We start from the raw sequence: 24,144 nt of genomic DNA on the forward strand, positions 1-24,144 counted from the left end.
TCACAAGAGTTATGGATAAGGTGATAGACAAGATCTTTTCCCAGGGTAGAGGAGTCCGAAACTAGAGGGCATAGGTTTAAGGAAAGAGGGGAAAGATTTAGAAAGGACCTAAGGGGCAACATTTTCACACAAAGGGTGGTGCATGTGAGGAATGAACTGACAGAGGAAGTGGTGGAGGCGGCTACAATTACAGCATTTAATAGGTATCTGGATGGTACATGAATAGGAAGGGTTTAGAGGGATATGGACCAAATGCTGCCAAACGGGACTAGATTAATTTAGGATATGGGTCAGCATGGATGACTTGGACCGAAAGGCCTGCTTCCATGCTGTACATCTCTATGACTCCATGACACCGTTGTGCCGTACTGAGGGTGCTGCACTGTCAGAGGTGCTACATTCTGGGTGAGATGTTGAACGCAAGCCTCAATTGCTCTTTAAGGCAGACTTCATAGATCCCACTTTATCAAAGAGGAGTGGCTTTAGCTCCCTCTGGCATCCTGGCATAATATTTAAATCTCAACTGAAGACAAGAGAAACAAATGACTTGGCAATTATCACATTGCTGCTTGCTCTTTCATTTTGTCTTGAAAAATGCTTCACTTATAAAGTACTTTGTGACATCCTGAAATCATTAACAAATTAGAAAGTTAGAACTGCAAACATGTCTTTGTTTTAACAGTAACTATACAACACAATGGTTTAAAAAAAATCCATAGGATTTCCACTGTTACACTCAGAACGGTCAACAGATTTCAACCTGCTTCCTCACTCCTTGTTATTCTTCCTTCTGACCCTGGGGAACTGAACAGCGAGAGGCAGTATTTACACTGTACTCTGCAGATTGGTTCCCATTTTGTTCAGGGTTAGGGAGAAGGGCTGAGGAAAATGAATGTTTGCAGATGACACGGACTCAGGATGCACGACACCAAAATGGCCCGTGAGCGTACCCTGCAACATCTCAGTCAGAAATCACACAACACCAGCTTGTAGTCCATCAGGTTTATTTGAAATCACAAGCTTTCACAGCACTGCTCCTTTGTCAGGTGACTTCTGACTTTGTCCACCCAATTCCAACACCGGCACCTCTACGTCATGTTTGATTCCTGACCTGTTTCCACAAACCAATTTCAGCCAGATCTGCCTGTCAAGTTTTCCAGATTAAATTTCAACGTCCCAGGGTTGGGATAAAGATGAAACATTGGCTGCATATTGGCTCCACTGCCACAGGCTCAGGAAATTGAGCATTTTTACAGTGGAGTGGAGAACGCTTGGGAGCGATCTAAACTCATTAAAGATCAGGAAGTCAAAGAGGACATGATTATTTCTGCTGATTGATTCCCCCTTACCTCATTGCATATAGGGACAGAAACCCCAATTTCCCAGTCCCCACAAAGGAGTTCCAAGGGAACAGCAAATGCAGGGAAGAGGGTAGTGATGGTATAGTGGGAATGTCACTGGATTAGTAATCCATGATACTCAAACATATTCTGAGGGAATTGGTTCCAATCCCACCAGTGAAATGTGAATTTCAAAAAAACCTGGTATTAGAAGCTAGTCCAATAGTGACCCAGTATGCAATAAATGCACCCAAGCCAGTGAGGCCCTGTCTAATGAATTAAAACATTATTGAATAGACAATTAGATGTATAACTTGTTTTTATTCCTACATGCGATGTAGACAGCATGCCCATTCCCTTGAACTGAGGCTAGGCCAATTCAAAAGAGCATTTGAGAGACAACCACATTGTTGTGGGTCCGGACTCATATATAGGCCAGGCCAGGTAAGCAAGGCAGATTTTCCTCCCTAAAGGATATGAGTGAACCCAGTAGGTACTCTTCAACCAATGGTGATTATCATGGTTATCATTACTAATACTAGCTTTATCTTCTATATTTAATAAAAAGATATGGTGACAGATCAGGGCTGAGGGTGGGGTGGGGGAGGGCAGAATGAATTTATCACTGAAGTAATTGAGGCCTACAGCAGAGAAAAAGGCTCTTTGGCCCATCATGTCCACTATTCTTATCCCATTTTCCAGCACTTTGGTAAGATCTCCAGTTAAAGAGTCTGTACAGCTCAATGGCCTGAAGAATTTGCGATACTGTAACCTCTGTGAACATTGTTGTGTAACTGCCATGTGAATAATGGACAAAGGCTGGGTCTAAAAGCGTGGCCAATGAGTTCCAAATGGATGAGAGCATACACCACCCACAACAAACAGTTTGTTTCAGCTTCTGGGCCTTTCCACTCTCAACACCCCACAATAATGTGGTTAACAGAATTAAAGACAATGACTGATTATTAATATGTTACCCTGTTGATGTGTAGGCTATATCTAAACCCAGAGGCTCCTTAAAGGCCTTTAGAGATCCTCTTTCAACAGTATCCTACTGCAAATTTCCTCCCATTTTGATTCAAGCATGTTAATTCATGTTTGCTTGAATGTATGGGAGTACTCAGATAGAGTATGTCTCTTCTGCCAGTTTGGATAATGTAAGTCAGCTATTTACTGTAGAGGACATTACAATTAATCAGATCATATCCACAATTAATTCTTCCACTCTCATAACAAGCTTACACATGCTTGCAACATAGAAATAGGAGTAGGTCATCTGCCCCTTGAGCCTGCTCTGCCATTCGATCACAGCAGCCTGACTCTATTTACCTGTCTTTAGCTCATATCCCTTAAAACAAACATTTCACATTTCACATATCCTTTAACAAAAAAATTACCTACCTCAGATTTAAATTCTCACTGTCGTTTGTGGAAGAGTGTTCCAAATCTCTCCCACCCTTTGTGTGCAGAAATGCTTCCTAACATCTCTCCTGTATGATCAGGCCCTAATTCTCAGACTATGCCCCCTAGTTCTAGAATCCCCATCCAGTGGAAATAGTTTAGCGATTGATTGAATTTTTGTTGTCACGTGTACTGAAATATAGTGAAAAAGCTTTGTTTATGAGTGGTACGGGAAGATCACAGCAAACAAGGGATGTACAGTTAAAAAGATGTAGAGGCATACAGGTTACATTGCAGGTTACATTATTTGAGGTGAGAGTCCATTCAACAGTCTGCCAACGGCCAGGAAGAAGCTGTTCCTGAACCTGCTGGTGCATGTGTTGAGATTTCTGTATCTTCTCCCTGATGGAATAGGTTGTAGGAGATCATTACCAGGATGTGATGGGTCTTTGATGTTGGCTGCCTTTCAGAGGCAGCGAGCTGTGTAAATGCAGTCCATGGATGGGAGGTTGGTTTCCATGATGGTCTGGGCTGTACACACCACTTTCTGTAGTTTCTTACCATCCTGGGTAGAGCAGTTGCCATACCAGGCCGTCATGCACCCAGACAGTGTGCTTTCAGTGATGCATCTGTAGAAGTTGGTGAGGGAGGTTATGGACATGCCAAATTTCCTGAGCCGCCTGAGGAAGGAGAGGTGGTGTTGTGCCTTTTTGACTGTTACATCAACATGGGAAATGCAGGGCAGGTTGTCAGTTCTTATTGCTCTGAGGAACTTAATGCTCTTTACGCTCTTAATCTCTGTTCCGTTGATGCAGATGTGGGTGTTCACCTTTCTTTCTGAAGTTGATGATCAGTTCTTTAGTTTTGCCGATGTTGAGAGACAGATCACTTACATTGCACCATGTCACTGAGCCCTCCACCTCCCTTCTGTATTTTGACTTGAGATGTCTGTTTGACTGCAATGGTGGCGTACGTGAACTTGTAGAGGGCATCCATTTGGAATTTGGCAATACAGTCGTAAGTATACAGGGAGTACATTAGGCGCCTGAGGACGCATCCTTAGGGGTCTCCAGTGCTGAGTGTTATTGTGGAGGAGTTGCAGTTACCTATCCTCACTGATTGCGGCCCATGGGTCAGAAAGCTGAGGATCCAGTTATCTTTATCTATCATCTTTTCCTGTCAATATCATGAAGACTTTGGCCCGATCAGCCCTAAATTCTCGAGAAAAGAGGCTTAAATTGTGTAATCTCTCCCGACAAATTAACCCCTGATGTGCAGGTATCACACTTGTAAACCTATATTATACTCCCTCCAAGACCAATCTATCTTTCCGAAGGTTTAGTAGCTAGTTATGCACAAAGCACGCCAAGTGGGGTCTAGTGTATCCTGCAGCATTCATTGTGCATCCTTGTACTCCAGTCCTCTAGATATAAATGAATGGGGATGAAGATCAGTTAAGATACTTACAAATTTTTTTTATCCATGGGACATAAGCATCACTGGCTGGGCCAGTATTGTTGCTCATCCCTCAGTGCCCCAGAGAATGTGGCAGTGAGCGATCATCCTGAACCAGTGCAGTTGTGCCACGATCTAGGCCCTCTGATTGTCTTGAGGGTAAGACAGGTGATGAACTGCTTGTCTCAAGCTTAATAGCTGCCTCCAGGATTTGGAGGGGGCAAGGATGGCAGGAGTTAGGAATGAAAACATCAACAATAACTTGCACATAGAAATGCCTTTCACATTGTAAAACATCCTAAGGTGCTTCACTTCAGCAAAATGCAGGATTGGACTCCACAAGGGGATATTAGGAGAGGGAAATGCATGATTTAGAGAGAGAAAGTTTATGAAAGCAACTTAAAGGAGGAGAGGGAAGATGGCAAGAGGGAATTCCAGAGTTTGGGAACCAGATAAAGTCATGGCCACCCTTTGTGGTATGATGAATACGGACCTGGGCTTTGGGGGTTTGGGTGGGGGGATTTGTTGGTGAGGAATGGGTTTGGTGCCAAACAGTTCATGGTTAGAAATCTGACAGATCGCTTGTGAGGTAGGTTACGGAGACTGGGCAAGGCCAGAGAAGGGTCTGAACGTCAGGGTGGAAGTCTTAAATTTGAGACATTTCCAGATAGGAAGATGGTGAAGAAAGTCAGAGGTGTGCAGTATCATAAAGCTCAGGTTAATTGTGTGGATAAATTCCCTACTGAACTTCATTTAAAGGAAAGATGGTCAACCAATGGGAATTCTCAGAACATCCTTCTGACATTAGTTTGCAGTTACACATTAGCGCAAAGTGCTTTGAAATACTTCGCTAAGGACAAAATTTACATTTTAATTGAGGTCTGTAAGTCGACTTTACAGAAGTTGCATTTATGAAGATTCCTCATCGAAAAATCTTTTATGGAATTGCATTCTAGAGTTGTCCCACCCTGGGAATAGCTGTTTACAACAAACAAATTTTCCCTAAATAGTGACAATTAGTAAATAGACATTGATGACTCATGAATCTACCACTTAAACTCGACTGTATTCAAATCCCCTGTTCCCCTTCATAAACAGACATATAAAACCGGGCATGACAAGGATATCAACTAGCCACAAAAAGACATGACCCACTATCACTCGTATCCTTACATACAGATGAGGAAGGACACCACTTTGATTGGGACAACACATCCATCCTAGGACAAGCCAAACAGAGACATGCACGAGAATTCCTAGAAGCATGGCATTCCAACTGGAACACCATCAACAAACTCATTGGTTTGGAGCCCATCTACCACCCTCTGAGAAAAAGAACAGGAAATGACATCACCAACACAGGAAATGACATCAACACAGGAAATGACATCACCAACCCAAGGAAACCTAAACAGATAAATAGAAAGTCGGACATAACACCAGAGCTTCATTGGAGGCTCACTGATGATGTTACCTAGAATGGTGATGAAACGTCTGGGAACAAACCTTCCAGCTCAGTGAACCAGCTTATATCCAGAACAAAATAAAGACCCACTCTCTTGTGGACCGAGAGGAGGAGAGCACTGTGTTGGAGGTGGAAGGAAGACATCGGGTTGGCTGTGCACCCTTGCAACTGATGGATCTTACTGCTGGCTTCAGCCTAACGCTGGTTTAGGGGAGCAGCCAACCTGCAACGATGGCTGCGGCAAGTGCTCGTGCCCCAGGTCAGGGGGTCCGGAACACCATCCGTGTTTCCGTGAAGAAGGTGGATGAAGGTGCACCTGTGGACCGCACCTTCTTCGTGAAGAGGGTCCTGTTGGACTGTTGTGGGTTCGCTGCTGCGGACATTTACTGCCTGCAGGATTTCCCCGGAGGAGGTTTTTATGATGTGACCTTCAGGAGTGCCAAGCTTTGTGAGCGCTTCCTGGAGGTTTTCAAGGAGAAAGGAGGTGAGAGCCCCCTCTCTGTATTGACCGCTGTCCCGCTGTTAGTGATGCCAGCGCAGAGGAGCCGTATGGTGACTGTACACATGTACAACCCACATGTGCCAGCAGTTGACCTTCCTTGGAAGGTACGTGAAGGTGGAAGAGGACCTAACTGACATCATGGACCCCTTTGGCATCAGGACCAGTAAGAGACAGGTCAAGGTGACACTGAGGATGGGCTCGGACGGGAATATCGTACACCCACCGTCCAGCTTCGCGATCGGCAGGAGCAAGGGCTACCTGGCCTAAGCAGGGCAACCTAAAGTCTGCCATGCCTGTGGTAGGACAGGTCACATGGCGCCCGACTGCAAAGCCACCATCTGCAGGAACTGCAGGGAGGAGGGACACCTTGCAAAGGATTGCCCACAAGAAAAAAGCTGCAACCTTTGCGTGGAAGCGGGCCACCTCTATAGGGCATGCCCACGGCAGGGGACCACCTACGTCCAGGTCACCGGCAGGGGAAATGCGAGGCCGGCCCCCCCACCCCCGGAGGAGAGGAAGGCACCAGGGCCCTGTAAGGACCCCACTAACGTGCAGGAGGGCCCAGCCCCGCAGGATGGGCCCGAGGCCAGCAAAGCGCCCCTCCAGGCTCCGCTCCCCCTCAACAACCCGGAGTCGATGGAGGTGGCGACAGGTGACCCAGGGGAGTGGATGACGGTCCAGAAAGCGAGGAGGAAGGTGCGTCGGCGGGCCCAGGAACCGCAACCATCAGGCGGGAAGAGGCAGTTCCTGCACCTTGATGTTCTCCTTCACCATCTCCCACCAGTCACCCGGAGACTCAAAGAGGGGTTTCACGGTTCTCCAAGCGGCGTACTCCCTCTTGAGCACCTCGACGTTCTCTGGGGTCAACAGAGTCATGTTGAGCTTCCACGTCCCCTTGCTGGCCGACTGGTCATCCTGTAAGTGACAGTCAGCCAGCAGGAGGCAGTGGTCAGAGAAGAAGGGGGGCTATAAGAGCTCCTCTGATGAGGGGGATTCGGAGGGGGCCCGCCCAAAGCAGAAGCTAAAGATCTCAAGGGAGAAGGAAAGCAGCACCCCACTTTCAGGTCACGGGAGGTGTCCTGAGGCTCCCTCTGACACCGGTTGGCTATGACCTTGGCTGCTGGGGCCCTGGAGGGCCCCCCGGAACTTCCAGGCGGGAAGGAGGAAACAGCGTGTCCCCAGCCTGACCCAGAGCCGGACTCTCCTGCCTCCGTACCCCTGATGGGGGGATGCCACCCGGAAGGCAGCACGGATGGTTTCCTGAGCCCGGAGAGCATCCAGCAGTTAGCCCGGGCAATGGGCATGAAGGGACAGATGGAGGGGCTGGATCTTGGACTTGGGGAGGGTACTGCGGTCACTGCCCACAATGGGGGTACGAGTTGCGAGCATTAAAGTGCGCAGCGTCAAGTCCACCGCAAGATGTGTGTCCACGTTGGCCTACCTGACCACCGTCAAGGCGGACCTCCTGTTTCTGCAGGAGTGCGGGATACCGCACCTCGGCAGGTACGGGAAATGGTCCGGCGCCTGGACCTGTGGGCCTTCGATCTGGTCGGGGGGTAACGACTGTCGCTCCTCGGGCCTGGCTATTCTGCTGCGGGGGCGCAACTTCACCATCTCTCAAGTTCAGGAGGTGGTGGGGGGGCGCCTCCTAGTGGCTGACGTCACCTACAGGAACGCTCCCCTGAGGCTGATCAACGTGTACGCCCCAGCGGTACGGAGTGAGCGGTTGGCCGTCCTGCAGCGGCTTCCACCCCTGCTGGCTACGTCCAGGCCAGTCATCCTAGGCAGAGACTTCAACTGCATCATTGATGCAGACGGAAGATCCGGTGTGGGGACAGCGGGTGGGGGGAGTCAACTGGATGTCATGTCCAGATTCCTGATGGGCACGGTGAAGGACGCCAAGCTGCTCGACGTCTTCAGCACCCCTGCAGACGGAGCGCAGTGGAGGTACACCTGGTCGCGGCCAGACGGGTCTATCCGCTCAAGGATAGACTTCCTGTTTGTGTCACGGGCGTTCTCAGTCAGGTCCACCAGCGGCGAGCCGGTGTTCTTCTCTGACCACTGCCTCCTGCTGGCTGACTGTCACTTACAGGACGACCAGTCGGCCAGCAAGGGGACGTGGAAGCTCAACATGACTCTGTTGACCCCAGAGAACGTCGAGGTGCTCAAGAGGGAGTACGCCGCTTGGAGAACCGTGAAACCCCTCTTTGAGTCTCCGGGTGACTGGTGGGAGATGGTGAAGGAGAACATCAAGAGGTTCTTTGTCCTCAAGGGTGTTCAGAAGGCGAGAGAGAGGCGGGGAAAGCTGTCGCGACTCCAGAAAAGGGTGCAGAACCTGCTCCTTCTGCAGTTGATGGGGGTCGATGTCACAGAGGACCTCCATGAGGTGAGGGGCCAGAAAGCCTCGCTCTTCGCCGCGGAGGCCTCCAGGATAATCTTCCGGTCCAGGGTCCGCTCCGTGGAGCAGGATGAGACGTGCTCGCGTTTCTTCTTTCAGAAGGTGCACAAAGAGAGCTCTGTGCTTAGCCGGCTGAAGGAGGACGACGGCTCGGTGACGTCATCTCGGCCCGACATTTTGAGGATCAGCAGATCCTTCTATGCCGGACTGTACGACACGAAGCCCACAGACAGCGCGGCCTCCGAGTCGTTCCTGTCGTCTATCACGGAGGTCTTAGACGACGGCACGAGGGAGTGGCTGGACCGGCCGATATCCCTGGACGAGCTGACCAGAGCCCTCAAGTCCCTGGAGAGGAATAAGACTCCCGGGAGCGATGGCTTCCCGGTCGAGCTGTATTCCGATCTGTGGGACCTGGTCGGCCAGGACCTGCTGGAGCTGTACGATAGTGCGCTTCGGGCAGGGGAAATGTGCAAGTCCATGAGGAAGGGCATCATTACCCTCAATTACAAGAGGAAGGGGGAGAGGGAAGAAATTAAGAATTGGCGTCCATTTCACTTTTGAACGTGGACTACAAAACCAAGGTCATAGCCAACCGGGTCAGGTCTGTCCTGGAGTCGGTGATTCACCCTGACCAAACCTGTGCTGTGCCGGGCAGGAAGATCGCTGAGAGCCTCGCGCTCATCAGGGATACGATCGCCTACGTACAGGACAGGAGGGTGGACACCTGCCTCATCAGCCTGGACCAGGCGAAAGCCTTCGACAGGGTCTCTCATGCTTACATGAGGGACGTCCTCTCCAAACTGGGGTTCGGGGAGGGCATCCGCAATTGGATCCGGCTGTTCTACACCAACATCGTTAGCAAAATCTCGATCAACAGGTGGGAAGCGGACAGTTTTCCCGTCAGATCTGGAATCAGGCAGGGCTGCCCGCTCTCTCCTGCCTTGTTCGTGTGCTGTGTGAAGCCCTTTGCCGCATCTATCAGGAAGGATGTGAGCCTGAAGGGCGTGACTATCCCAGGCAGTGGAGGCCTTCAGGTCAAGACCTCCCTGTACATGGACGACGTTGCTGTCTTCTGCACCGATCGTCAGTCGGTGAGTAGGCTGTTGGACATCTGTGGCCAGTTTGAACTGGCCTCGGGTGCCAAAGTCAATAGGGGTAAGAGCGAGGTCATGTTCTTCGGGAACTGGGACGACCGCTCCTTCATCCCCTTCACCGTCAGGACAGACTACCTGAAGGTGCTGGGTGTTTGGATCGGTGGAGCTGGGGCATGCATTAAGACTTGGGAGGAGTGTATCACCAAACTGAAGCAGAAGCTGGGCTGGTGGACGCTCCGGACCCCCTCCATCACGGGTAAGAACCTGGTTGTCAGGTGCGAGGGGCTTTCGGTACTGTTGTATGTGGCGCAGGCCTGGCCTATTACCTGGACCTGCGCCGTTGCAGTCACCCGGGCCATCTTCCACTTCATTTGGGGGTCGAGGATGGACCGGGTCCACAGGGACACCATGTACAAAGACCTGGAAAATGGGGGAAAGGGCGTACCAAACGCCACCCTCGCCCTGATGGCTACCTTTGTGTGCGGCTGCATCAAGCTGTGCGTAGATCCTCAGTACGCAAACACCAAGTGTCACTACTTACTGAGGTTCTACCTGTCCCCGGTGTTGCGAAGGATGGGCCTGGCCTCGTTGCCGCGGAACGCTCCGAGTAGTTGGACCGTCCCATACCACCTGTCCTTCGTGGAGAAATTTTTGAAGGGAAACACCTTTGACCACAAGGCCGTCAGGCAGTGGTCAGCACGTAGTATCCTCGAGACCCTTCGGGAAAAGGAGAGGGTGGATCCCGTCATGTGGTTCCCCACGCAGACTGCCAAAGTCGTTTGGCAGAATGCCTCATCGCCAGAACTTTCAAACAAGCACAAGGACATTGCTTGGCTGGTGGTGAGAGGGGCTCTAGCAGTGAGATCCTTTATGCATACCCGGAATCTCTGCGCCACTGCACGCTGCCCTCGAGGTGGCTGTGGGGGGGACGAGACTGTCGATCACCTCCTTCTGGAGTGTGCCTATGCGCAGGAGGTCTGGAGGGGGATGCAGTGCTATTTGTCGAGGTTCGTCCCGAGCAGCTCCGTGACGCGTGACTCCGTGCTCTACGGGCTGTTTCCCGGGACGCACACCGAGACCAACATCAACTGCGCCTGGAGGACCATCAATGCAGTGAAAGACACTCTTTGGTCTGCCCGCAACTTGCTGCTCTGCCAGCTGAAAGAACTGACCCCGACCGAGTGTTGCAGACTGGCGCACTCCAAGGTCTAGGACTACGTGCTGAGGGACGCGCTAAAGCTTGGGGCAGGCGCCGCCAAGGCGCGGTGGGGAAAGACCACCGTATGAAACCCCTCGTCCAGAATAGAAAAAAGGGCCCTATCTGGTAACTGGTCCCAGCTGGCGCCTTCCCCAACTGGTCAGGGGGCCAACTGGGACTGTGCGGGGTGACGACTGCCGGGGTATTTTCTTTGCTTTGTGTTTTTTTCTTCTTTGTTTTTTTTTCCTTTAGTTGGTGTATGTACCCCCTGGGTAACCCAGAGCGGCTTGCATGACTGGGTAGGTGTATAAATGTTGTATTTTTTGTACATCTTATGAATAAAGTATATTTTTTCAAATAAAAAACAAGGTGACGGAACGTCTGAAAACGAACCTTTCAGCTCAGCGAGCAAACTCACATCCAGAACCTCAAACTGAGCTACAAATCTTCTCAGCAAGGATGTTACAGGTTAAACAAAAACAGAACAACACTGTTCAATTGCACCAATCTGATCAACACAATCTGATGTGTTGCTTTCTCCCTCTACCATTCAATTCCATTTTAATTCCCTACTATCTGCTGCAACACAAGTTTGTTCACACACCAATGCTCTCTTTCGTTCACTGATTGCGAGTCTGTCCTTTCACTGTGTCTGAAGGCATTTTATTCCTCCTTCAATACAGGATTTTCATAAAAAGGTGAAGAGAAGACAGCTAACCATTCTTGGGGATCTTTGGTACCTCCACGCAGGACAGAAAAAAGAGACAAAGATATATGGGTGCTTTTCTGGCTACAAGTCAGACGACTCTCTGCTGACACTGTCCCCACACAAGCCATGGTCAACTGGTCCAGGAGCCTGTGAGAATCTTACCAAATGCACCTCATTAACTACCTTCAAGGCCTTACACTGTCCCTCACATTTGATTCCATCCCCACCATTCCACATTCCCAGAGCAACTCACTACTCACTGGATATCAGCTAACGTCACCCCCTACACCCACACTGCCTTTGAAAGCCCAAACGCCATGAGTCCTAAGCTGCTCTCATTCAATACAGCTCATAGTATGGCAGAAATGGCCACGGTGGACGGCAAACTGCCCAACACTCAGTTCCGCACCCCTTCACAGACAGCTCCCTGATTCTGAACACCCTGAACACTAACTGTTTCCAAGGCCCTGGGCTTGAATGGGAGACTGCCCTTCGCTTAATGTACCATATTTCCTGACTGAAACCTATCTCCCATGGATGGAGACTTCTATGCTGAGAATTTGGTTTCTTCAGCAAAATAGGAAGTTGTGTATTAAAATAAGGTGAGTCATGGAGTTAGAGGTATTTCACAAGCAATAACCCCTCACCTGATGACTTAATACTGCCTGGCGAGAAATTGGCCTCTCTACTTTGAAAAAACATAAAAGCTGCAGCGAGATGCTCCTGACATCGAGGTTGGCCTTGCTGGATTTTTTGTCTGAATCTACCACAAATCTCGCCACTACCCTGAGGGGAAAGCAGGAGTACAGCCACCTTAGAGTTGACATGCAAGGTTCTCTAAAGGTGGCCAGGCAAGCTGTAACCATTGTTAAGAAGGTTTATAAGATATTTCTATCTTATGCACATAGAGGCAGAGTGTATAAAAGCAAGGAAGTGATGCTTCACCTCTACAAATCATTAGTCAGACTGCATTTTGAGCATCATATTCAGTTTTGGGCACCTTATCAAGGAAGGATGTTAAAGCCCTGGAGAGACTTCAAAGGAGATTTACCAGAATGAAACCAAGAATGAGGGATTTTAGGTGCAAGGAAAATTTCGAGAAATTCGGCTTATTCTCCTTGGAGCAGAGAAGATTACGTGGTGGCCTTAACGAAGTGTTCAAAATTTTCAATAATTTTGACGGGGTAAAGAACGATATTCTATTTCCATGGTATGGTATGTCAGTAACTGGGGACCATAATTTCAAGATTGTCAGCAAGACAGCCAAGAGTCAGACAAGGAGAAATTCCTATACTCAGAGTTGTTAGGATTTGGAATACGCTGCCTTGGGAGAGTGGGGGAGTAGGTTTCAAAAGAGAGCTGGATATATATTAGAAAGGGATGAATGTAAAGGGACTATGGAGATCGAAAGTCATAAAGTGACAGGAAACAGACCCTACGTTCCAACTCATTCATGCTGACCATGTTGGTATGATCTGCCCGTATAGCATGCAAAACAACACTTTTCACTGTACCTCAATACATGTGGCAACAATAAATCAAATAAAATCAGATTAAATCAAATCAAACTAAACTAGTCCCACCTGCCTGCATTTAGCCAAGATCCCTCAAAACCTTTCCTATTCATGTACCTATCCAAATTTAAATGTTGTAACTGTACCTGTGTCCATCACTTCCTCTGGCAGTTCTTTCCACACATGAGCCACCCTCTGTGTGGAAAAGTTGGAAAATGGGACGAGCTGGGCAGCTCTTTCGGGGGCCAATACAGACACGATGAGTCGGATGATCTCCTTCTTTATTGTAAAATTCTATGATTCTACAGCTCATGTCACTCAGATCCCTATAAGCTTCTGTCCATGGTCTTTCCAAAATAGGGAGCTATCGGAGGGTTTCTGATCCAGTAGAAGGTTTCTTCAGTATCAGAAAGTATAAAAAATAGTTGAGAACATTCAAAGATAGGTACAGGCTCTGCAAACATTGGGGCAGAGATCACTCTCTGTGGTAAACTGTGCAGACTACGGGTGAGGTAACACCATCAGGTTGAGGCCTGGTAGGAAAGTTTGGACTTCCTTCGCTGTCACATTAGCTTCTTGGGTCCCTACAAGTCACACAATTAAACTTTCATTGCAATGGGAATTGTTTGAAAACCCTGCTGGGGTTTCCTGACAGGCACACACTGGGGCTGACTGTTCGCCAGAGCCATTATGATCAGGACCCAATGATGGCGACGTCAGAAATTGCTGGATTAACTCAGCAGATCTGGCAGAATCTGTAGAGAGAGAAATAGAGTTAATTTTTCGAATCAATGTGACTAACATTTTTTTCTCTCTCCACTGACACTGCCAGACCTGCTGAGCTTCTCCAGCAATTTTTGTTTTTATTCCTAATGTAGATGTAGTGATGATGTTGTCAGACTATAATCTAGACCTCCCACCACCTCCACCATCACCAACACCACCATCAATGCCAAGGCTAATACTCTTGGAACATAAATTCAATCCCACTATTACAGATGGTGAAACTTAAGTTCAATATGTGAAGAAACTTTGGAATTAAAAGAGACTCTGATGGGGTTCATTGGTTGATTATTGAAAAAAAAAACGCTCATCTGATTCATGAATATCCTTTAGGGAAAGAAATCTGTCAACCATACACAGTCTGACCTACATGTGGCTCCTGACCCACAGCAATGTGGTTGACTGTTCTCTCTGAAAAGGCCCAGAAAGCCACTCTGTTCAAGGGCATCAGATACCAGCCTAGCTGGTGATGACTACATCCCACACTAGCATGAAGGGACATCAATGTTGGTAGGAGACACTTGCATCATTAAAACACACACAGAAATGGAATTCTGCAGTGGGGGAGTTCAATAAAAGTCACCATTCTTCTCTGCTAATTCACCCCTTATTGGGTTGGAGTTTTAACTCTTTGCAATGGATGGAACAGGGCAATGTCTGATTGGCCATTGGTTGGGTATCCGGAAGCGAGTGATTAAACACTACATTTATTGTAACAATACAGAGTGACACACTTCACAGTGAGACAGAAACAGATAAAGAAGCACAAGGAGGGAGATGGAGAAAGAGAGAGACAACAAAGCGTGGAGATGGATGAACACGGCCGGCCAAGCAGCATCTTAGGAGCACAAAAGCTGACGTTTCGGGCCCAGAGAAGGTTCTAGGCCCGAAACATCAGCTTTTGTGCTCCTAAGATGCTGCTTGGCCTGCTGTGTTCATCCAGCTCCACACTTTGTTATCTTGGATTCTCCAGCATCTGCAGTTCCCATTATCTCAGATGGAGAGAGAGAGATTGTTCTTTTGAGGTTCTGCATACAGTTTGTAAGCTGATAACGGATATCAATGGATTTAGACACAAATCTCTCAAAATTTGAAATTAAATTAAAGCAGTTGTTGGAAAGATAACATTATTCTTTGTTATTTATCATGGATACTATTTTTTTACAAATTGCTTAAACTCAACTTCATTCACAGTTGGAACTGAAATTTTTTTAAGTTTGTCATGATATAAAACCATTTGTCCTGATGAAGAAGGGTCTAGACCTGAAACATCAGCTTTTTCGCTCCTCTGATGCTGCCTGCCTTGCTGTGTTCATCCAGATCTACCTCTTGTCCTGATGTATTTCTTTCTAAAATAAATATCCAAAACTACTAAAGACTCAGTCCAGTCAGAAAGCAGGCCAAACAGCTTGGCTGTTCTCATTGCAGGGAATCCGAGATAACAAAGTGTGGAGCTGGATGGACACAGCAGACCAAGCAGCATCTTAGGAGCACAAACTTTACTCCTCTTGCCTTAAACCAATGCTACCTTACAATTAACATTTCTACCCTGAGAATAAGACTCTGACTACCCACTCTATCCATGCCTCCCATAATGTTCTATATTTCTATCAGACCTGCTCCTCAGCCTCTGAAGCTTTCGTGAAAACCATCCAAGTTTGTCCAGTCTCTCCTTAGAGGTGAAACACTCGAATCCTGGTAAAGCCCTTTTGCACCCTCTCCAAAGCTTCCACATCCTTCCTTTAGTGTGTGACCAGAACTGTATACAATACTCCCAATGTGTTCTGACGAAAGTCTTATACAACTGCAATGTAACTTGCCAACTCTTGTACTCAGTGCCCTGACCAATGAAGGCACGGATGCTGTATGTCTACCTTACCATCTTATCCACTTGTGTTGCCACTGTCAGAGAGCTATGGACTTGTACCCACCCCAAGATCCCTCTGCATATCAATGTTCCTCATGGTCTGGCCATTTACTGTAATCCTTCCCCTTGCATTTGACCTCCCAAAATGCATCACCTCACACTTGTCCAAACTAACCTCTGTCATTTCTCCACCCAATCTTTCAACTGGCCTATCTCGTGCAGTATCCTTTGATAACCTTCCTTACTATCTACTACTCCACCAATTTTCATGTCATCTGCAAACTTATTAATCAGACCATCTACACTTTCATCCAAGTCATTTATAGACAAATTGCAAACAACAGGTCCCAGCATTGATCCTTGCAGACCACCACTGGTCACAGACCTCCTGTCAGAAAAACATTCCTCCACAACTACCCTTTGTCTTCGATGTTGTATCCACCTTACCAATTCACCTTGGATCCCATGTTACTTAAATCTTCTGGACCAACCTGCCATGACGGATCTTGCCAAATGCTTTAGTGAAGTCCATGTAGACACCATACACTGCCCTACCCTCAATTATACTACATCACTTCCTCAAAAACTCAATCAGGATTGTGAGATAGGACCTCCTCTGCATAAAACCATCCTGACAATCCCTAATAAGTCCATTTTTCTTCAAAAGCAAGTAAAGCCTATCCCTAAGAATTTTCTCCAATGATTTCCATACCATTGGTGTGAGGCCTACAATTTTCTGAATTATTCCTGTTGCCCTTCTTAAACAAAGGAATGACATTGGCTCTTCTCCAATCCTCTACGACCTCACCTGTGGCTAAGAAACATACAAAGATTGCTGTCATGGCCCCAGCAGTTTCTTTCCTGGCGTCCCTCAGTATCCTGGGATAGATGCCATCATGCTCTGGGAACTAAACTACCATAATATTACCCAACACCTCCTCCTTCTCAATATTGACATGCTCAAGAATATCATCATATCCCTCGCTAATCTTACTAACACCTCTGTCCTTCTTGGTGAATACCGATGTAAAGTACTCATTAAGGACCCCCATCACTTCCTCTGGCTCCTTTGTCCTTGAGTGGCCTACCCTTGCCCTAGTTACCCTCTTGCTCTGGATTCCTTGTTTAAGTTCTTTCCTGCTTCATTTATATTCCTAAAGGGCCTTATCTGATTTCAGTTTCTTAAACTTACATAGGCTTTTTTCCTTTTTTTGGCTAAACTTTTGGTATTTCTTGTCATCCACGGTTCCTGAATCTTTCATCCTCACTGGAACATGCTAGGCCTGAACTCTGATCGACTGCCTTTAAAAGATTCCCCCATGTCAGAAGTGGATTTACCCTCAAATGGTCACCTCTCCTAATTTCTCCAGCTCCTGCCTAACACTGCTGCAAATTAGCCTTCCCCCGATTTAGCGCTTTTAGCCGAGGACTAGTCTTATCCTTATCCATAAGTAAATTAAAATTTACTGAATTATGGTCACTGCTCCCAAAATGTTTCCCCACTGGAACTTTAAGCATCTGACCAGATTTATTCCCCAATAGGGTTTAGTATGGCTATTCCCTTGTTGGACCATCTACATATTGTTTCAAGTAACCCTCCTGGATACACCTAACAAATGCTCCCCCATTTAAGCCCCTGGCATGAAGGGAGTCCCGATCAATACAATGAAGTTAAATCAACCATTTCAACAAACCTTTATTTTTAAACTTTCCATGATCTGCCTACATATCTGTTCGTCTTTCTCCCACTGACTATTGAGAGGCCTACAGTATAACCTTATCATAGTGGCTGTCCTAGAATCTACCCCTACGGCCTCACTGGATTAGCTCTCCAAGATGCCCTCTCTTAGTGCAGCTATGATATTCTTCTTAATCAGCAACACAACTCCCAATGCTTTTACATTCCTCTCCATTTTGCCTGAAACATCTAAATCCTGGAACATTCAGCTCACAGTCCTGCTTTTCTCTCAACCAACTTTCTGTAATGGCTACAACACTGTAGTTCCGATAGTAAGATGTCACTTCAGAACCTCATTCCTCCATTTCTCCCTACCCATTCATTGCATTGCTCTGCATCTCTCGCAGTTTCTTTTTAAAAACTGTCTCCCTTTACACAAAGCAAAACTGAAGTAAGGCTCCACCATCAGCTCCGACACACATGAACAGATAATCTGCTTTAGGGATGTGATTGAGGGATAAATTAATGAGAAGAGAGTTGAAGACTGGCTGGGAGGACTTTACAATCACCTGAGAAGTGTGCACAGGGCTTTGAGGTACCACACTTTAGCATCCGTCTGCACTTTAGGCTGAAGGCTCCAGTGCAAACTGGCAGATCGCAGGCTGGAATGCCTAATGAGGATTCTCTTCAATCTCTATTGTGGAAGATCCACAGAAATTCAGGAAAAATGGCACAAAAGACAGGAAATCAGGAATATCCTGGCACTCAAAAGAAACATAATGATAGAGCTGGAGAATGTGACTAGCTGGGTAGGCCCTTTGGAGCCAGTATAGACACCATGGGTCAAATAGCCTCCTTCTGTGTTGTAAAATTCACTGATTTTCTTTCCTGATGGTTTTACATTTATGCAATTTTATTTATGAGTGCAGTAATGGGCACTGGTGTCACGGGAGACAGGATTATTTCACTCTAGTCAGATATTTCAACACAAAGTGCAGCCTGTTCACTGGGAATGGAATAAAATAAGAACATTTGTGAGCCAATTTAGATCACGCACATTCCTGTTGTTAATTCTTCTCATGCAAATAGCAGATCTCACATGGCTTTGCTGAATTTGGATGGCATGCTATTTTATCAGGCCTGTGTACTGCACTCTGTGTTTTCTGCTGTAAATAAACATAACTCTAGGGTCAATTCGAGTTCAACGGCTGTTGGTAAAAAGGATTTGTGAATCATAGGTACTTTTAAATTCTGATTGCAAGTGTGTCCTGGCAATAGTGATGAACTTTTATTAACCTCTGTGTGAAGAAATGAACTTTTTAAAATATATTTAACTTTCTAAAGCGTGAGCTACTTAAAATTTTACATATACCTTTCTATCTGTGCATCTCTCTCTCTGTCTGTCATCAGGGGGACTTACAGTCCACATTCTCACACCCATTAAATTCCTATAGAATAGGAATGGACACTCTCCCTGTATCCTCATCCATCACCATTTTACCAACCACCAACCCCTTCCAGCCTGTGGGGAGGGGGGCACTGGTGAAATTCAGCTCTTTGAGTCGACATGTCTGTCTCGAGTCTCACACAGACACACACAGGCACAGAAACACTGCTACAGACTCTGATCCTTTACATGATCCTCCCGCGTCCTGACTATCCCACGGTCAAGCTCCCTCTCTCTCTGTCTGTCAGTAAGGTTCAGTAGTTGAGAACCTGGTGAGATTTTGTTGCCTCTAACAGCAGGCAAGGGAAACATAGAAAATAGGAGCAGGAGGAGTAGGCCATTCATCCCCTCGAGCCTGATTACGGCTGATCATCCAACTCAATCCCCTGTTCCCATTTCCTCCCCATACCCTTTGATCACTTTAGCCCCAAGAACTATATCTAACTCCTTCTTGAAAGTATTTAATGTTTTGGCTTCAATAGGTCTCCTGCCCATATTGCTGGGAGAGGAAGTGTGGTGGGGAAACCAAATGGAAAAATGTTTCAAAGTTAGCAGATTAGATTAAACTGTGCATCTCCCATTGGAAGACCGCAGTCGGAGTGTACTCTGAAGCTCAGGCTCGTCTCTTCAAAGGGTTTCGGATTTGTGGGAGGAAATTATCTGGTAAGCGTGGAAAACATACTTTTAATCAATCTGTCAGGTTCTGAGCAGCGTGGTCCTGCTGGATCTTTGGCAGCGAACTGCACAGAGGCCCCTGAGGCTCTGACTTACTCTCCAAACTTACCGACCAGATCCAGCCGCCCTTATCGCAGCTGCCTCACAGTCTGGCACAAAAGTGCAACAAAAAACACTTTCTGATGTAGATGTCTTCTCTCAACTATTTCTCCTAAACTGTGTAGATTCTTTGCTTTGGATTCTTGCGGTTGCATCTCCTTCATGGCATGAAGCTCAAACTGGAAACTAAGTATATAGACATCGAGCTTTGGCCAACATGTCGTCTTCAATCAAAGCCACCGACCTGTTTGCTGTTATTTATGACAGCTGCTTATGTGCAATTTTGCTGCTGCAATTCATATATTGCAACAGTGACTACACTTCACTGCCTGTGAGTGGTTTGGTACTGATTATAGACAGGAGCCACACAATGCCAGGTTATAGCTCAACACGTTTATTCAAAATCAAAAGCTTTTGAAGTGCTGCTCCTTCGTCGGTTAAAGCGATTTCACTTGATGAAGGACCAGCGCTCCAAAAGCTTGTGATTTCCAGTAGACCTGTTGGACTAAAACCTAGTGTCACGTGAATTCTGACTTTGTCCACCCCATCATTGTACTGATCATGGCATTGCAGGACCTCCTCTGCTATCTAAATCTACACTTGAAATGCAATGCAAAGATCTGTAACAAAACGAGCTGTCCTTTCGGTTTGGCAGCCCCTGCATTTGTGAAACATGATCTTATGGAAGATGAGGATATTTTAAATGTGGCAGAACATTTACTGACTTAACTGTTGTGGAAGGGAGATGGAAGCTGTTGGAGAAAGACCTTGTGTGTTCCCTCTGCTAGGACACAATTCCCGGATTCAGGCAACGTGCTGAGGAGATGTTGTCCGGAGCAGCACTAAACAAGGCTTTACCAGAGCCTTCGGTCTGGCCTGCGCTTGTGATGCTGCGCTTCTGCTCAACGTTTGCTGTTGTGAACGTTTCCTGGCAGGGAAGTGAAGAATAGTTTTTTGTCTGGCCCAAGCCAAGAGGAAACAATTAAACTTGTTAAATCCCAAATGCACCAACCCCCTCATCCATAGCCCGCTCCCTCCCTTCAGGAATAAGAGGCCACATCTCTGTTTTCCTGGAAACAGTCGAACATCCAAAATTATATCTTCCCACGAACATTACAGGTTCAAAACGCCTTTTAATGGGGCAGTTTCTGGCCTGGCCTCCAGGAGGACTTCATAGACTAGAACTGTAGACTTGCCAAGGCAGCTGTTCCCATTCCATTGGATTAAGGAAGCTGCCCAGTTTATATGTTTTGTACATCCAGCTCACCAAAGATCTGTGTTTTTACTTAAAAAACAAAGTCTTTCTCTCTCACATTATATGTGCATGTGCCAATTACTAAAACCTATTAAGTTTTACCCTCTGTAAAAGGGTAACCTCTGTATTGACACATTAGCCTCCTCAGACTGGTCCATCCCCAATCTTACCCTGCCCTGTACCTTGCTGGTCAGACGTTCAATCAAATGCAACACTTCTCTGCAGTTGAACACACTGCCTGAGATATTTGAATTGGAAACAACACCTGTGATCACAAAAGCCATTTGGCCTATCTTTGTCCATTCAATGGATTTGGGATCTACAGTTCCCTCAACAGTCAGATGTTTCCAATTCAAAAAAATTTATTTTTCAGGACAAAGTGGTTTCATTAACCAGATCCCTCTTCTGCTGAACCCCTCCACCACGAACTCACTGAGTTCACTTGTCATCTGTTCCTGGCCAGAACCAACTACTAAATGGGTAACAACACTGACATCATGGAAGTCACAGTGAGGGCAGCTCCAAGCACACTCAAGAAGCTTGACACCATCCAGCACGCAGCACCCGCTTGATCAGCACCTCATTCATCAACTTAAATATCCACTCAGTTCGAAAGCAGAGTGATATTGGACAGGAAATGTTAGTTTTGTTTCTGTCTCCACACCTGCTGCCAGGACCGTTGAGTTCCTCCACGATTTTCTGCTTTTATTTCAGGTTATATTAAACATTTCACTCCCTCTGGTACCAGTGCAAAGTGGCGGCAGTGTGTACCTTCTGCATGAGGGACTGCAGCAAGGTATCTTCAACAGCGCCTTTGACCTCTAACATATCGAACGAGGGCAGCGGATGCGTGGGAACACCACCCCTTGCAAGTTCCCCTCCAAGCCACTCATCAACCTGGCTTGGAAATATACCGCCGTTTCCTCCACTGTCAAAATCCTGGAAGTTCCTCCCTTAGGACCTCGTGACTGTACCCACACCTCAATGACCGCAACATTTCAAAAGAGCGGCTCACCATCACTTTCTCAATGTGAACCAGAAATGGCCAGACAATGTTTATCTTCCCATCGATGCTCTCAGCCTGCTGAAAGTGGCTCTAAACTCTTCAATTTAGAGCAACCATAAATCAGCCTCTGTATAATTTTGACAGGTGAAAGTGTGCTCACCAGTCTGTTTCACATCTCTCCTTTTTTTTAAAATTCATTGCAGTTGCGTTGATTCACTGTCACCCATTTTAAATTATCAGACAGAGTCAAAATGACCTAATGGAGCCTTCCTGTGGTGCAATGGTAGTGTCCCTACTCCTGGGCTGGGAGGTCCCAGGTTCAAGTTCATGTGTCCCAGAGGTGTGTAGTAACTTCCCTGAACAGGCTGATGAGGAAAATAGGTGAAATGATAACTTTAGGCTGAGTGTCATTGGAGAGAGTGCAATCTGCACCCCTTAATGCTCTTGATGCCTTTAGAGAGAGGTGGGTACCACAGGGGATGCAGTGCTGTATGTCCCCCTCCAATTCCATTTTGATTTAGCTCCTAGGCGTTCTCTCTCCCTGCCCTTCCTTGCCTTTGATCATCTGAATTGCCTGGAATGGACTAAGCTTGCAAATACTGGAATAATTAAGCAGGTGATTTTACTCGTGAAAGTTGTTGGTTTTAAAAAATGCAGAGATAAAAGGTCGCAGTGACTTTGGCTCATTTGAGTGTGAGAACACTTCTGGGTCGAATATAAAAAAAGTAAAGGGAGCCCATTAAAGGCTCTTGTGACACAGTGTTACTGTCCCTGCCCCTAGACCAGGTACACCCCAGGTTCAAGACCCATCTGTTTCAAAAGTGCATATTGATATCTCTCAGCAAGCTGATTAGGGGGAAGGAAACGCCAGCTTTTGTGCTCCTGAGATGCTGCTTGGCCTGCTGTGTTCGTCCAGCCCCACACTTTGCTATCTTGGATTCTCCAGCATCTGCAGTTCCCATTACCTCTGCTTAAAATCCATCTTTTCAATGACATTTTCAGTCCTTTGCTCAATATCATTGGTTTATTCTAATTCCTTTTCCTTACTTTTTCTAAACCACTGAACAGGCAAGATCTTTTTCCCAGAATGGAGGTAAAAACTGAAGGACATACGTTTAAGGTAAGAGGGCAAAGATTTAAAAGGAACCTAAAGGGCAACTTTTTCACGCAGTGGGTAGGACGTGTATGGAACGAGCTGCTACAGGAAGTGGTGGGGGCTGGTACAATTACAACATTTAAAAGGCATCTGGATGGGTATATGAATAGGAAGGGTTTAGAGGGGTATGGACCAATTGCTGGCAAATGGGATTAGATTAAATTTAGGATATCTGGTTGGCATGGACGAGTTGGACTGAAGGGTCAACTTTCATGCCGTACTGCTTGACAACTCTGTGACCCTCGACAGAGCACCTCATACTATTTTCTATGCTAAATTACCTTGAAAGCCTCATCCAAATGTAAGTTGCGTGCTGGACAAGCACCAAGAAATTTAGAAATGGTTTAATTCTCTTGTCAACATGGTTCAAAGCTGATCCTGTAAGATAATAAGTTTGTACCTACTTTGCTTGCAACCCCTGAACTCCGTAAGGTTGAAACAGGTACTGGTGAACAGTCTTGTCCCTTAGTGTTCCAGCCAGCTTTATTTTCTTTCTTGATCTGTGGAGGTTGATGATGTAAATAGTAATGGATCCTCGCAGATAATTGTGACTGAAAACCAGCGAGACAGCAGAATTAGTCATTGCAAAATGTGCGGCTCTTAAGTGACTCAAGTCGCATAGTAGCTACATTTAGTTACTGCAGAAAACAAATTGTCATTGACAGAGATCATGGATCTCCTGTTATGAATCCCTCGTTTCTCCCCAATCACAGCATGCAATGAATTTCCTTAACAACTTAAGAGTTTTTTTTTAATGCCTTCACTCTCTTACTTCAAAAAGCACCACCAGCATTCATATCCCTCAGTACATCCCAACATCAGTCACCACTTTGTCTTTGTACCCATGTGTGCTCGTCCTGGTTCATCTCGAAATAATGTTTCAGAGGTGTTTTTTTTGCTTTTAGTCAGTTGTTCACAGGACATAGGTACCACTAGCAAATGCAGTCCCTAATTGCCCTTGAACTGGTTTGCAAAGGTCGTCCCAGAAGCTAGTAAAGAGTTAGCCACATTGCTGTAGGGCTGGAGTCACGTGTAGGTCAGCCTAGGTAAGGGTGGCAGATTTCCTTCCCCAAAAGGAATTTTACAGGAACTGATACAGAGA

At 46.6% G+C, this 24,144-nt stretch overlaps 1 protein-coding gene across 1 annotated transcript in view; it reads right to left on the bottom strand.

The window, feature by feature from the left end:
- The window catches only part of hpse2 (heparanase 2), a 264,875-nt gene that overhangs the window by 13,120 nt on the left and 227,611 nt on the right, over positions 1-24,144 (bottom strand). Inside the window, exon 11 of the mRNA XM_048551158.2 lies at positions 23,447-23,593. Within this exon, the coding sequence (XP_048407115.1) occupies positions 23,447-23,593 (147 nt within the window). The remainder of the gene's footprint in view (positions 1-23,446; positions 23,594-24,144) is intronic.

The sequence above is a fragment of the Stegostoma tigrinum genome, chromosome 20 (assembly GCF_030684315.1).
Source record: "Stegostoma tigrinum isolate sSteTig4 chromosome 20, sSteTig4.hap1, whole genome shotgun sequence".
NCBI classification, from domain to species: Eukaryota; Metazoa; Chordata; class Chondrichthyes; order Orectolobiformes; family Stegostomatidae; genus Stegostoma; species Stegostoma tigrinum.